At 44.8% G+C, this 14,983-nt stretch overlaps 3 protein-coding genes across 4 annotated transcripts; 1 reads left to right on the plus strand and 2 right to left on the minus strand.

Annotated features, from left to right (window-relative positions):
• Positions 1–10: 10 nt before the first annotated feature.
• On the plus strand, positions 11–4,140 carry LOC120675711 (calcium-dependent protein kinase 1). Its single transcript, XM_039956915.1, has 8 exons — positions 11–824; positions 1,372–1,515; positions 1,624–1,776; positions 2,124–2,239; positions 2,330–2,497; positions 2,833–2,960; positions 3,051–3,150; positions 3,599–4,140. The coding sequence occupies exons 1-8, from the start codon at positions 164–166 to the stop codon at positions 3,683–3,685; spliced, it is 1,557 nt and encodes a 518-aa protein (XP_039812849.1). The 5' UTR covers positions 11–163; the 3' UTR covers positions 3,686–4,140.
• Positions 4,141–4,738: 598 nt separating this feature from the next.
• Positions 4,739–8,803, minus strand: LOC120675712 (probable protein ABIL1). The gene is made up of 9 exons (XM_039956916.1): positions 8,427–8,803; positions 8,129–8,211; positions 7,245–7,395; positions 7,061–7,160; positions 6,890–6,973; positions 6,563–6,635; positions 6,414–6,466; positions 6,245–6,327; positions 4,739–5,246 (listed from the first exon to the last, which is right to left on the minus strand). Exons 1-9 carry the CDS (start codon positions 8,550–8,552, stop codon positions 5,055–5,057), a joined length of 945 nt encoding a protein of 314 aa, XP_039812850.1. The 5' UTR covers positions 8,553–8,803; the 3' UTR covers positions 4,739–5,054.
• A 1,238-nt stretch (positions 8,804–10,041) lies between these two features.
• Positions 10,042–13,255, minus strand: LOC120671899 (protein FAR1-RELATED SEQUENCE 5-like). Of its 2 annotated transcripts, XM_039952159.1 has the most exons (3): positions 12,933–13,255; positions 10,565–12,797; positions 10,042–10,464 (listed from the first exon to the last, which is right to left on the minus strand). In XM_039952159.1, the coding sequence occupies exons 2-3, from the start codon at positions 12,070–12,072 to the stop codon at positions 10,431–10,433; spliced, it is 1,542 nt and encodes a 513-aa protein (XP_039808093.1). In that variant the 5' UTR covers positions 12,073–12,797; positions 12,933–13,255; the 3' UTR covers positions 10,042–10,430. The 2 variants fall into 2 exon arrangements, with proteins under 2 accessions (XP_039808093.1, XP_039808094.1); XM_039952160.1 differs by having other exon boundaries at positions 10,565–13,255.
• Positions 13,256–14,983: the final 1,728 nt, after the last annotated feature.

The following is a 14,983-nucleotide window of genomic DNA, read 5'->3' on the forward strand; positions in this document are numbered from 1 at the left end:
ACCGCGCTGAACGCTCGCGGCTCGCCCTCCTCCCCCTTCCCTCCGCACCGCGCTGAACGCTCGCGGCTCGCCCTCCTCCCCCTTCCCTTGGGGCCTTGTCCTCGCCTGCTGCTTCAAACAACAGACTCGCAAACCGGGAAATCCCCAGTCCGGGCACTCAGCCATGGGCAACCGCGGGTCGCGCCACCACCGCCACGCAGCCGACCAGCAGCAACCGGCGGCGCCGCCCAAGCCCCAGGCCCAAGCGCCGCCGCCGCAGCAGCAGCAGCAGCCGCAGGCGAGGCCGAAGCCGGCGGCGGCGGACGCGGGGGCGGTGGGGCGCGTGCTGGGGCGGCCGATGGAGGACGTGCGCGCGGCCTACACCTTCGGGCGCGAGCTCGGCCGCGGCCAGTTCGGGGTCACCTACCTCGTCACGCACCGGGAGACCGGCCAGCGCTTCGCCTGCAAGTCCATCGCCACGCGGAAGCTCGTCCACCGCGACGACATCGAGGACGTGCGCCGGGAGGTGCAGATCATGCACCACCTCACGGGCCACCGCAACATCGTCGAGCTCCGGGGCGCCTACGAGGACCGCCACTCGGTCAACCTCGTCATGGAGCTCTGCGAGGGAGGGGAGCTCTTCGACCGCATCATCGCCAGGGGCCACTACACCGAGCGCGCCGCCGCGGCGCTCTGCCGCGAGATAGTCGCCGTCGTCCACAGCTGCCACTCCATGGGGGTCTTCCACCGGGATCTCAAGCCCGAGAATTTCCTCTTCCTCAACGACAAGGAGGACTCGCCGCTCAAGGCCACGGACTTCGGCCTCTCCGTCTTCTTCAAGCCCGGTGAGCGCTTGATTTTGACTTCATCCCTTCTTCCATATGGATCCTGCAGTGCCCTTTTGCGATGTTTGACACTTTGACTAGATGTGGATGTCGCTTTGACTTGACCGATTCGCTCCGTTTGACGATTTCGGACCCAGCATCGCTAAACTTTTAATAGTATCGATTTGGAGGTGGCGTTATTCATATCTGTCCATTCTTGTTGAGAGATGCTATGTTAGTATTAGGGATCCAGCTTAACTCCAAAGTAATTGAGCTTTACTCTTTACATATGCGATACGTTGCTTCCACCATTGTTCTTTAATGGGGTAAGCATATAGTATCAAACTTGTTGAATGCTCACACATAATTATAAATGATACACTAAGTCTGTTTCATAAAAGCGGGATGTTCATTTTGCAAATCATTGGTGATGATGGAGGATTTATTGTGGGGCGTAGTCTATTTTTATATTTATTCTCTCTGTTTTGTCTCTTGGTAGTGGAATGGCTTTTTTTGTTGTGTCCGCGGCATGATCAAACATAATGAGAATGTATAATGGATGATGCAGGGGAGACATTCAAGGATCTTGTGGGAAGCGCGTATTATGTTGCTCCTGAGGTACTCAAACGGCACTATGGGGCAGAGGCTGATATTTGGAGTGCTGGGGTTATTCTTTACATCCTTCTTTCTGGTGTTCCTCCCTTTTGGGCAGGTAATCATTTTAGTTTTTGAGAATCTTGTTTCAGTCAGATTTTTTTTTGCTACTATCGCTCCAACACAATTGTTTCTTTTCCTTCACATTGTCCTTTGATTTTGCCAGAGAATGAGGATGGCATATTTGATGCCGTCTTGCACGGTCACATTGATTTCTCTTCTGATCCTTGGCCATCAATATCTAATGGTGCCAAGGATTTGGTTAAGAAGATGCTGCGGCAGGACCCCAAAGAGCGCCTGACTGCTTCTGAAATTTTGAGTAAGTCAACTGCTCTTTCACTATCTTTCTATGTCTAGTTGTCGAATCACGTTCCATAACATGGCATTTTGATTTTTAGAGAATAAATTATTATGTAGCTAGTTAGTAGCAAAATAGGAGTAGTCTCCTAGTTTTTCCCCACATTTTTGTTCTTTTTGATACAAGAGTGCTAAAACGCTGAAAGTAGTTATAGTATTCCAGAAAGAAACTGCTGGTTTTCTCTCTTTGTTGAAGACCTGTCTGCTTTCTCTGTAAAAAAAGAGAAAGAAGACAACCTGTGTTTTTCCATATGAACTGAATATTCATTTGCATGTATAATTTATCGGTATAATACTGTGAACATACAGATCATCCATGGATTAGAGAGGATGGAGAGGCCCCAGATAAGCCACTTGACATCACGGTCATCAGTAGAATGAAACAGTTCAGGGCAATGAACAAGCTCAAGAAAGTTGCTTTGAAGGTGATTGATTGACTTGGACTTTGGCATTTATTCCAGTAAAATACTTGATTTTAAGAAGCAGATAATTCTAACATCTTTCATTTTAACCAGGTTGTTGCTGAGAACTTATCAGATGAAGAGATTATGGGCCTTAAAGAAATGTTTAGATCCCTTGATACAGATAATAGTGGGACAATTACTCTTGAAGAGCTAAGATCTGGTTTACCAAAACTTGGCACTAAAATTTCTGAATCAGATATCAGACAGTTGATGGAGGCGGTATGTTCATCCTCCAGACCCATATGCTTCATTTTTTGGTTGACTATCTATTACTATCCCAATTCCCAAGTCACATCTCCAATTTGGAAAACTGAAAAGCAACTGTCTAGTGCTGCCTTGCACTCCACAGCCTTTTCCTGTTTTAAAAAGAAACTTCATATAGGTTTCTGGTGTTTCCTATTGAATGGAAACACAGTATCACAATAATTTGAAAGAGAAGATGGGATGGAACATGTGAAACTGCTATAGATCAAGCTTTTGAACATTATTGATGGAATTGTAGTTCAGCGCATACTATTTTGTTTCCTTATTCTTGTTTTTAATTCCCCAAACAGGCTGATGTTGATGGAAATGGTACCATTGATTATGCGGAGTTCATATCAGCCACAATGCACTTGAATAGATTGGAGAAGGAAGACCACATACTCAAAGCTTTTGAATATTTTGATAAGGATCACAGCGGGTAACTTCACTTCGAATTTTGCCTGAACTTGTTCTGCAAATCTTGACTGTTTTCATTTGATTTCCTCACTATTTAAATCTTTCTATGCAGATACATAACAGTAGATGAGTTGGAAGAAGCTCTGAAGAAGTATGATATGGGAGATGATAAAACAATAAAAGAGATCATTGCTGAAGTAGATACAGATCACGTGAGTATATATTTTGCAGACTTTAAGTAAAAGCTTAGCTCTTCAAATATTTAAATCGATCCGCTGAAGAAAACCCCCTCACTGACGTCAGTTATGTGGCATGCTACTTACTGTTGACTTCAACCACTTGACATGTTTCTAGAATATAGAAATGAATTCTTATTGAAAGAGAAGATCCAAAGATTTGACTGGTGGGGGATTATATGTTAAAAAAATGCTGATCACATTATTTTTTTCTGGATGCACACGAATAGTAATGAGTTCACACTGAATTGAAATTCATGGAGACTACCAATTTGCTGTAATTGAATTTAGGAATAACTAACCTACATTGTGAATGTCAAAGATCAGTAATCCTTTTTACTTATGACTCAAAAGTTCAATAGAGCTGCGGCTGCCTATCACAATTTATCACAGTGCTAATGTCCCATTTGTTATTTGTTGGCAGGATGGAAGAATTAATTATCAGGAGTTTGTTGCCATGATGAGGAACAACAGCCCTGAGATTGTTCCGAACCGGAAGCGCATGTTCTAACTGCCGTGTACAATTTGAATGAACCCTTTTGAGCATATTTTGCCCTTAGACATCTTCTCCTGGAGCCATTTTCTTTTGGGGAAAGCCGTTAAGAAAACTACATTTGAGATCCATATATCTGCAGCCAGGACCAGTTTGTACCAGAATGGGTCGCATGATATAAGGAGTCGAGCCTAGATGCTATGGACTCTGGGTGCAGTATTTCTACTCACTGTATGCATAATGCCTTTGAGATTGTTTTGCGGCTTTATCTGTATCTTTCCCCACCTTCGATTTTAGTGTTTTTCCTCAATGAGGTGATCGGTTAAGTTGCACAATTGAGAGTGTTGTGACTCGTGATCCATGAGCTTTTATCTTCTTGGCCTTTATATTAGACTGGCATTGTAAGAGGGTGTTTAGTGATCTTATCTGGCAATGTTGTATCGTTGTTAATAAACACATCACAAACTTGGTCCTGGATTGGCCTTAGGTAAAATGCTTTTCTATCTGCGTTCTCAGCAAACAAGGTTGAAGGTTCTTATTTGGGTGACGATGCACCACCCAAAGAATCATATGTTCTCTGTCATATGGTCCCAGAAAAGATATAATTTGACTTAGTTTACCGACGCATTGTCACATTTCCCTTAGGTAAACACAGGACGGGCACACCACTTTTTACTTGCGTCAGACTTGCACAGTGGGAATGTATGTTCGAACTGTTCTGGTTGTCATAGATTCTGATCTCTAGCTAGCTTGTTAGTACTATCTTGAATACTTGTCTTTAAAGTGGTAAGGCGAGCCACCACCGCCTTATCGCCTAGGCGGGCTAACCGCCTTGTCGTCTAGGTGACACCTTGAAGACACTGAACATATAAGGAAAGAAAATAGTGTATAAAAGTTCTATGTAGCATAACGCATATAGCCAGAACTTCACTTAGATAAAAGGGGGTAAATTTTTAGAAATCTCAATGATCTGCACACTTTGTATTACATTATTAGTTCCTTACATTATTCACTACCGAGCGTGCATTTTACACTTGAGCCAACTCCGGGACATAACATACTGGATTCAACTAATCAGATGAGCCATGCACCTTTTATTTCTCGCACAAAAGAATCTCCTTTCAAATTCCAGTTACACTCTAAATTTCTGGAAAGTGAAATGACAGTAGGGCATAGAACTATTATTGTATATCCATATAAATCATTACATTTAGGTCATCAGCAAGATGACATTAAGCGAGACTGATAGGATATCAGAAAAGGTTTATCACTTGAGCACTAATATACAAGATCCAAATACAATCTACAACATGTATACATAGTTTCTTCCATGTCCTTAACACTTCCATATTGGTATGGCTGTAGCAAACTGCAGGCTTGTAGTTGATCAACGAACAGAGACATTTTTCATTTTTGCTGATCTGTGCTTAACAAAGAAAGCAGCTAACATACTTTTTGTGCGAAGTGGAGCCTTCTGGATTTGACGCCCTCTTGGGTTGTCAAAAGAACTGAAGGATGACAAATGCCTTGGGTTGTCAAAAGAACTGAATGATGACAAATGCCTTGTCTTGGGCTGATCCTGAAAATGCAAATTGGACGTTTCAATGTATAAGTACAATTAGGCGTACAGCCTGCACATTTGCGCGGCTAATATTGAAAATTCAAAAAATTCGCATATTATTGTATCCTTACTTAAAGATTATACTATTTTTTTACCATACATCACCCTGTTCATTATTATAAATTATATCTTATTGTTGGTTAAAACAATTCAAATATGATCTACCTGTAATAACAATTTGATTTGCTGAGCTTTAATAATATTATACATATAATTATTCTTATTTTCATTTTATTTTGATTGATTGTTGTTAGCTTTTGTTTTTATTAATAGTATTTATTTGTAAATGATACATAACTAATTGGTATTTTATATTTAATTTTTCATAATGGCATTGGCGGGTGATTTTTAATTAGGCACAGGGGTATTTTAGGCTAATTTTTATCATAATGATATTGGTGGGTGATTTTTAATTAGGCACATGGGTATTTTAGACTAATTTTTATCATAATTGTAATGGTGGGTGATTTTTAATTAGGCACAGGGGTATTTTAGGCTAATTTTTATTATAATGGCAGTGGTGGGTAATTTTTATTTTTCTATATTTCTCCGATTAACGTGGGAATTTCTAGACCTTGAGAGCGAACGTAGAGGCTTCGTTTGTTGACCAAATAATAAGATAATAGATAGAAGAGAAACTTTCATTATGTGGGAAATAGACTGATTTAACATGAGAGTACATGAAAATAGTATATCCTCTATGATAACCATTTGCAACTATTGCATCATCAGTACAACATAGTTCAACAGAAAAGAAACTTTCATTATGGGGGAAATAGACTGATTTAACCTGGGAGTACATAAAAATAGTATATCATCCATGATGGCAATTTGCAACTAGTGCATCATCAAATAAATGTAAGCTTTAATCTTGAACCACATGTTTCCATCATATTTTTTATATAAACAATCGAAAATCAGTCTGGATGTTCTATCATATTGTGGTTAAGGTTTACCTTCACGCCGACACTAACAATATCCAAGCTGGTCATGTTGGACTGCACATGTTTGGACAAGAGAGATGCAGATGATTCCTTGCCTGAAACATAAGCAGTTTCAGATTGCATATAGGCTCAAAGTGTCCCAAATGACGATAAACTAACGCCAATATAAGCAATTAAATACCTAGCATTCGAAAGCCACTTGATGAAGGCTTAGTGGTTTTTGTTTCTCCTAGGCTGCAGAAAGCAGATAACAACAATGCCACACAGGATGAAGTTAGCAGAGCAAATGCCCCATTTGGCAAAACTGAACCAGAGACATGAATGGCTTACGCGAATTCAGACTGATCTGGTCTATTGGTCTTGGAGTTCTTCTCCGAAACCAAATGCCACTGAAGGGTCTTTGCTGCAGGGGGAATCATTTTCAGTACACAAAGTTCTTAATACCATAATTTCAAATGTTTGCACAGAAGCAAGAAGTTTTTTTTTTTGAAACGAACCGGCAGGAGAGCTGCCCGCTATATTAAAAAGAAGGGTGCCCGACGGGCAAAACAAACAAAGGTAGCGCTGTACAAGGCCGAGCACAGGTCTCGCAAAAAAAGGTTGGAGAACCGGCCGTCCAACAAAGAAAAGAGAAACCACAGAAGCAAGAAGTTGAACCTGAGGAATAAGGTCTTGGTGTTGTGTCAAAATCAGCATTGCCTTGCATCTCGGAAAAAGCTTGCATTCTTTTATTTCCCGCATCTAGCTCGGAGAGAAAGTCAAAAGGTTAGCTAGGCATTTATCATTTCCTTCACTCCAGAATTGCATGTTTATTCTACAAACGCTTACATGGTACGATGTAATGTTTGTGGAGTCTTCTGGCAGCCCCCGTCATCTGCTGTTGCCTAAGGCCTTCTTTATCCGTGTAAGTTTGGCAAGTAAGGACTTGCTAGAATTGGACCATGAAAAATTCAGCTTTACTCATGTATTGCACTATAAGAACAAAATCCCTGCATTATGGCAGCAGGAGTACCTGGTTCAAGCATGCTACTTTCAACTCGAGGGTTGAGATTTCTGAAGCCTGCTGTTCGTACAGGTCTGTCAATTTGTAAGCAACTGTGCCAAGGTGGTCGACAGCATTGACCAGGGCCCTGACAGCGTAATCTTTTAAGTTGTCCAGCACCCTGATATCAAGAAGCACGGGAAAATGGATGAGAGAGTTCCTCACTCGACATGTTCTACTGCAGCACGCTCATTACTTTGCAGAAAGTTCTTAGTTTAATCAACACTGAACTGGACCAGGAGGACCCCGGTGACAGCACCAAAGACTAGCAGAAACTTGCAGTGCCCTTGTGTTCTTCAATAAACCACTTTTGCAGGGAAGTCAGGTACTCATACGCACACATCCATTACGCTGCAATTCCATGGAATATGTGGAAGTACGTGTAGTGCAGAATTCAGAATCTCCAAAGGAGACTGAAATAACCAATCCCTCACTAGAAAACTACAAAATTTACCTTCTGCATAACCAATCAGCCCGATACAATTATTTTTCTCGTATTGATGTCTCAAAGTTAAATCTCCACAAACTTCCCCCTGAGGCAATTGCCGCACTTTGCGCAGATGTCCTGAATTCCCGAACTAATGCTTCATTAAAACCTACTGTTCGTATACTTGTAATACCAAATGAGAAGATTAAGAAAATAGCTAGAAGGATCAGGAGACCATTGTGGGCTAGAAGCAACAGGTAAAACTGTTATCCGGTACTACTAGCCACTGACATATCTTTCCAGAAAAAAAAACTACTAGCTATAAGCCATTGATATGAATTTATTGCGGAGAAAACTTGAGTTGCTTTCAACAATTGCACGGCGGTGGGAATTCCGGGGCTACGGGACAAGAGGAATCTAGTCTTACATTTGCTTCTGCTCGCTGTGGAGGTAGGACTTCTCGCAGTACTCCGAGGCCGAGTAGAGCTGCGGCCGCAGGTTCTTGAGCTCCTGCAATCATGTCACGGGCAGCGATCGTAAGCACCAAACCAAGCAAGGACCGGCGGGGCAGCAGCCAGGGCTCCCGAGGAACCCAGATCTTTGAAACACCAATCCGAACGAGAGAGAGAGAGAGAGAGAGAGAGAGAGAGAGAGAGAGAGAGAGAGAGAGAGAGAGAGAAATGGATTGGTGAAAAATCAGGATCGTGTCGGATCAGGGCGGGTACCTGGAGCGCCTTGACGAAGCTTTTGCTGCGCTCCATGGACGCCTCGTCGACGGTGGTGGGCGCAGGGCCCGCCCCCGCCGCCGCCCCGGCAGGCTCAGCGCCAGGCCGCCACGCTTCGTGCTGCATCGCTCCCCTGACCGACACGCCGCCGCCGGCTCGCTCGGTGGGGGAACAGGAGCGGGTACGGCCTGGGGAGGAGGAAGCGGAGGCGCCACGGCACGTGAGGACGAAGCCAGGAACACGCGACGCGCCTCGCTCGGCTCCCCTCGCTTTGCCGGGGTGCCGAGTGGGTGGTGACGTCCCGGCGCAGCAGCGGGAGTGGAGGCGGGGCAGGTAATGGCGTGGGGTGGTGAGGTGGTGACCAGGTGGTGGTTGCCGCTGCCGGCTAGTAGCTTTTTGTTTAGGCCCGGGCCGGGCAGCCAGTCGATTGGGGCGAGGAGTGGCGGCAAGATTTGATTGGCGGCGAGGAGATTGGGGGATCGAGTGGAGGCTTCATCACTCGCAGCTCGCTGGTCGCTGCCGTGCCGGTCGGTCAGCCTGTCAGCAGCTACTGCTACTGCGAGATGGTGGATCTTGATTCTTGCTGCCGGGACGGAAAGCTTCCTTGCCCCGTCCGGTCATTGGATCCCGGTCGATTTCGTCCGTTCAGCCGTAGCTTTTGCCGCTTCCTTCGCCTTTGGCTGTTACCACTCTCCTTCCTCCTGTCTGTCCTGCTCTGTCCTCTGCTGTTCATTCTTTATGGTTGGTACGCTAACTTGTTTGGAGTAAACAACAAATCTTGCGGGTAGGCACACGGAGCAGGGTTTTTTTTTTTTGGTTAAGGAGGCGCAGCCACGGGGGTGGTTAGCGACAGCGGTTATGCTCTGGCTTGTGGTAAGGTATCGATTCGATGCTGCTGAAGTGAAGAACCAAGGAATCTTCTGACCTGACCACCGTGGATTGACAGTAGTAGCTCTAGAGACTAGAGGAACGGCTCCGTTTTCTATACCAGACAAGGCAAATTGTCGTGTCGCGCTCTGCCTGTAAACCCTTTTACGAACCAAGGCAATGTGATTGAGCATTGATGGAAAGTCAAACGATGTCGAAGCATCAAGCCTGCGCATTGATGGCAATGGAGATTGCATCCGGATGACGGGATCACCCACCGGATCCCATCCCCATGTGCAAAGCTGCGGCAGGAAGCAGACTTCAGTTCTGAACCATACGCCAGTTGATCTTATAAAGAGAGCGCCAAGACTGCTAGTCTACAAGAGCGGTCCTCGTCGTGCGGCATTCCGGGTTGTTAGGCCAGTCTCAGTGCTGGGTCATGAGGGTGTCATCTGCATTAATAATTGTGACACATTAGCAAAATTGCTGATTTAGCATGCAAATTAAGAAGAGAGAAGAAATCAGGGTCATCAAGATGACCCGCTGGTGGCGCGGTTCTCAAACGCATGACATGGAGATGACCCCAGCACCGAGGGTGTTCTTCGCGGACACAGATTCAGTGACTTACCTTAGGCAAGTCACACTGAGCCTTACCTCCTGCATCCATTGAATTGGCAGCACTGAACCATCACAAGCAGCAGAAACTTATCACTATGATAACAGTAGAAACTCAAGCATGATCCAACAATTGCTAATTTTTACAAGTCACCAGATTAATAATTAATAATTTGGAGCAACAAGTCTCTAATTCCAAAGCACCAGACGCATACATAGCATTAGACAAGTCTAATTTGAAGCAACAAGTGCTATACAACCACTATAAGGTAGGCCATTTCACTTATACAATTAGGCCCCAAAATACTATAATTAGCCTGTCCAAAATACTATAGCTGTGCCACAAAATGCTATAGTTAACCCTCTAACCATCTTGCAAATACTAGAAGAATAGATCTTGGTCAAGAAGATTGTTGACATCACAAATTGGAGTTGTCAAGATCTGAGTAAAGTTGGCAATGGCATTGTACTCTTGAAGCTCCATATTTGCTCCTCTGTGGTTGGCACCCTTGTCCACTTCTACTAGCGGCTGCGCATCATCATTTTTCTTGTGTTGCTGCAGCAAATTAAACTAATTAGTTTGGTAAAAAATGACTAGACTTTTGCTCCCTTTTTTGTTGGTGCATCATCATTAGTTCGGATTGCATTGGACATACCTTTGCTCCTTTTTTGTTGGTGCAGCAGGTTTGGTTGCCTTGTGCTTCCCCCCTTTGCATAACTTATCGAGCCAAGTTTTCTTCCGCCTTGAATTCTTTGACTGGACCTCTTTTTTCTTCAGCTTTGCAGCACTAAGCATGCTGTCCCTTTGTTGTACATTAGGATCAATATTTTCTTGATTCTTGCATGGTTCATTCATAACAATAGTAGATACATTGAGTTTTTCCTCTAGCTGAATACTAAGACAATCAAGTGCATTTTCTAACAGCACACAACATTCTTGCACTTTGGCTGCTTTATCCGCCAAATTGTGAAATTTATGAGACAAAAACTTGTATCGAAGTTGGGCTTCCCGTTTTGAATTTTCTACCACATTTCTTCCTTGCTTATCCTGTATACTTCCATTGCGTGCTTCTCTAGTCCATCTCTTTAGGATATAATGTGTGGGTAGTATCTTTATATTCATCAAATCAAGAACTTTAAGACCATGTGCACATAATATTCCTGTCCTATTGAACATTCCACAATTGCAAGAAACTTTTTGGGTCAAAGGATCACCAATCACTATGCGTTCCTCCTCATAACTTAAATCACCATGAAGACGCCCAATAGCAACGACATATTTGTTATCTTCTTCTAGAACTCTAGCACATGCAGCCATTGATCTTTCATATTCACTTTGGAAAGCTTCAAAAATTACATGAGTATATACTTGGCTTGCTTGAACTAACATAGGTGTACTCATTAGTCTTCTTGGCTGCTTCTTCCTTGAGTCATATTCAGATTGCACTTCTTGTTGTCTCTTTTCTTGCACTGTCCTCTCAAAATGTTTCAAAAATCGAACAATATCAAAATCTGATTTCAAATGCTTCTTCATTGCATTATTGAAGCTCTCATTTAGCTGTGTACTTCTCACTCCCAAGCTGAACACATCTCTCATATAACATTCAGCCCAATTTTCTCTCAACTTGTAGATACTATCTAGCCAAGTTTGCTTATGCACTTTAGATCTCATAACGTCAAATGCTTCTTGAAATTCGGTCTTGTCCTCAAAAGCATACATACAAGCACTAAAATCAGCAAGAATATGAGATTCATCTTGTTCTTCAATTGTATCTTCTTCTTCAACTTTATCTTCTTCTCCAACTTTATTTTCCTCTTTGTTCTTCATTGGAGACAAATGCTTGACAGCATTCTGCATTATGTGAAAGGTACACAAACCATGATATGATTCTGTGAATACTATCTTTACAGCTTTTCCCATTGCTGCATCTTGATCTGTGTAGATAGTTGTAGGTTGCTTACCATTATGAGCAGCTAAAAAAGTCTCAAACAGCCATGTAAATGACACTTCAGTTTCATCAAATAGAAGCACACCACCAAAGATAGTTGTCTCCCTAAACTGATTGAGTCCAAGAAAAACACCAAATGGCCTATACTCTTTGTTTGTGCCAAAAGTAGTGTCAAATGTGACAACATCACCAAAATGTGCATAATCAAGGATCATTTTAGCAACAGCCTAGAATATATTGGTTATATGCTCCTCACAATCTAGCTGCAAAGCATATTGGAATGCTGGGTTCTCTGCAATTTTATCATGAAAATACTTTAACATACTTCCAGCTTGCCCAAAGGCTAATTCTCTCTGTCTCTTGCTTTACAAATAATTTTTACGATCACGACAAGTGTAGACAAGGTTAAATGGTTCACCAACTTGACGACATGATAACTCATGTGCAGTTTTTTTGGCCTAATTCCAGAATCATCGGCTGTTTCAATTTCAAAAGCTTGCAATTCTGAAATTTTCCTTTGTGACGCCATTAAGTGGCAAGTCTCTGGCAATTGAAGTAGGTGGTTGTGCTCAAGCACAACATCAGTGACTTCATAATTTCCTTCCCCTCGGTCCAATGTGAGAGTCATCCGAGCTTTGCAATCTATTCTTGTTTCTGCTCTAAAACACTTGGTCACATGCTCTTTAAGACCTTTTCTCCGATGACCCTCATTAGCACAAACATATCTGCACGAAGTCACTTTTCCATCAAATTTGCTCAAATTTGTATATCTTTTCCTCACATCAAAGCCTTTATGACCCCCATATGCCAGCCAAAATGCCCAATCCTCTTCTGGATTTTTAAACCTCAAACCAACCTCAGGTATGCTCTTATCAGATATATGCACAAATTCTGCAATTGCCTTTCAGATTATCGATAGGTGAATCTGTTGTAGTTAATTCTGTCACAAAAATATAAAGTCCATGGGAATCTGAACTAATTGGCATCTCAATTCAATTAATTGCAGATCAATATGATGTCTGAATAACAGTCGTATAGTATGGACAAGAAAAGCAAAGAACGAGATGGAACTGACCTGGGTTCCCGAGAGGCGAAAGAGTCGATGCGGATTCATGGGGAAACGACGCAGAGGCACTTATCCCTCTCCTCCGTTGCAGCCCCTCCCTCTCCTTCTTCTGCGCGGCGTCGCCGTGGCGGAGTGGCCGGCCGTTCTTCCTTTCCTCCGCGTGGTGCCGCAGATAGACTCTGCCGCGTGTCTCCGCCTCCTTCAGGGGCAGCGCCAGAGCAGCGAGGTGCGGGAGAAGAGGAGTCCCTGGGCGGCACCAAGAACAGCGCAGCACGGGAGAAGCGGAGTCGGTGCGCGCCAAGTCCTCCCCGTTCCCGCGTGCGGTAAAAAGAATTGTTGCCTGGGTGAAAACGTGTGGGACCGAAGCCGGCGACCAGAGGGGGGTGAATGGGAGCCGATCAAAATTTCTTCGAAATTCAAATCGTCGGCCTATATTCCAAAATCTCCCAAACCCTCAAGCGTTCTGACCAAGTTTTGGAATAGCTATTGAAAAGCTAAACCAACACAAAAGGCCTCGAACGAGCGAGCGAACCCACGAAGCAAATTGGAAGCGGCTCGGAAAAACAGCCGACCTGATCTGCCTGGACCGGTCTGACCGGTACACTGGACCGGTCTGACCGGTCTTGCCTACCGGTCTGACCGGTGGCACCCAGAAACCCCCGAAAACTTGGATTCAAATGAAGAATCTCAACCAAACGACCACGAAAATCGATAAAACTTGGGGGATAGCTTCGCCCCTACCCCGTGAACATATCCCCAAAAGATCTCGTCCTAAAGATCAACGAATCTTGATAATTATGGAGGAGATCAAAAGGGATGGGGTTTTTTATAGAACTCAAGAAATCGAATCCGAACGAGCTAGTGATTCCAGAGGGTTTAGAACAGGGCTAGAAGCACAGGAATCACATCAAAGAACTCGTGGAACCATCGCAATCGTGTGCACCAAAAACGAAACCGAAATTCATCACAAACGGGCACAAAAACCAGGGAATTGAGTTGATTCAAAAACCCAGAGGGCACAAGGAGAATAGGGTCTCCTTTCCCAATCAAATCCCTTAAAAGGTTTCAACAATCCATGGACAAAATCAACTCAAACGAGAGGAACAGAGGGAGGGAGACGCAGGGGCGGCGGCCTGGGGAAACAGAGAATTCACGGACAAGTTCTAAAAGCCGCACTTGACCTAACACAAGTGAAGGGGTATTTATACCCGCGGGACCGGTCAGACCGGTGCGTTGGACCGGTCAGACCGGTTGGCCTGCAGCACCCCCTGTACATGATCTCATCCGACGGCCGAGGTTCTTTCTTCGAAACGAAGTCTTCTCCGCGATGCCGCCGTCTTGATGAAGACCCAGTCCGCGGTTTTGGAGGGTCCGCGAAACCCGGGTAGATGGCCGGTTTTGAGAAAACCGCGACAACCTCACGCGCGGGAAGATTCCCGCCTCCACGCCGTGGCCCTAGACGTCGTTCCCGCCTCGGCCTTCTGACGGCCCTAGACGCCGCCCGACGCCCGTCACCTCCTCGCCCGCAGCGAGGCCCTAGACGCCGTCGACGCCCGTCGCCTCCGTCAGTTCCGAGACCGACGCCCGTGCCTCCACGACTCGGCGTCTTCAACCGCCGTCCGCCTCCTTGGTTTTGTGGCACAAACCAAGAAACCCGCATTCCGTCGCCGCTTGCGCTCTCGATTCAGGAGTGGACGCCACAGCTGCCGCCCGGTCCGAGCTCCGGTCCCGGCTGCCCTTCACCGCTGTCCACCGCACGGTCCATCGACCACAGCACCTCCACGGCAGCTCCCCGTCGACACTCGACGCCCGTGTACCTGTAATCCAAAGACCAAGCGCACGATCACACCGCACGGTTGACAATTCACTCATCACAAGCAGGATAGAGTACTCAACATTCCTCAAAACGAGCTGCTGTGATGGGAGCCCTTGGATTGATTTGGACGACGGATGCAGCATCGCCAGGCTCAGTCACCAAATCCGCGTCTTCGCTTCATCCGAGATCCGGTGCTCCCCACTCCGCCGCCGTACCTCCCGCGCCCAAATTCCTCCGCCGCTCC

This window comes from Panicum virgatum, chromosome 5N (assembly GCF_016808335.1).
Source record: "Panicum virgatum strain AP13 chromosome 5N, P.virgatum_v5, whole genome shotgun sequence".
In the NCBI taxonomy this organism is placed as follows: Eukaryota; Viridiplantae; Streptophyta; class Magnoliopsida; order Poales; family Poaceae; genus Panicum; species Panicum virgatum.

Coding starts and splice junctions, on each gene's coding strand:
- LOC120675711 (XM_039956915.1), top strand. CDS start 164: ATGGGCAACCGCGGGTCGCGCCACCACCGCCACGCAGCCGACCAGCAG. Junction 2,240..2,329: donor TCAAGAAAGTTGCTTTGAAG/GTGATTGATTGA, acceptor CATTTTAACCAG/GTTGTTGCTGAGAACTTATC. Junction 3,151..3,598: donor CTGAAGTAGATACAGATCAC/GTGAGTATATAT, acceptor ATTTGTTGGCAG/GATGGAAGAATTAATTATCA.
- LOC120671899 (XM_039952159.1), bottom strand. CDS start 12,072: ATGATCCTTGATTATGCACATTTTGGTGATGTTGTCACATTTGACACT. Junction 10,465..10,564: donor CCAACAAAAAAGGAGCAAAG/GTATGTCCAATG, acceptor AATTTGCTGCAG/CAACACAAGAAAAATGATGA.
- LOC120675712 (XM_039956916.1), bottom strand. CDS start 8,552: ATGCAGCACGAAGCGTGGCGGCCTGGCGCTGAGCCTGCCGGGGCGGCG. Junction 6,467..6,562: donor CCAGATCAGTCTGAATTCGC/GTAAGCCATTCA, acceptor TGCTTTCTGCAG/CCTAGGAGAAACAAAAACCA. Junction 5,247..6,244: donor TTGTTAGTGTCGGCGTGAAG/GTAAACCTTAAC, acceptor TTGCATTTTCAG/GATCAGCCCAAGACAAGGCA.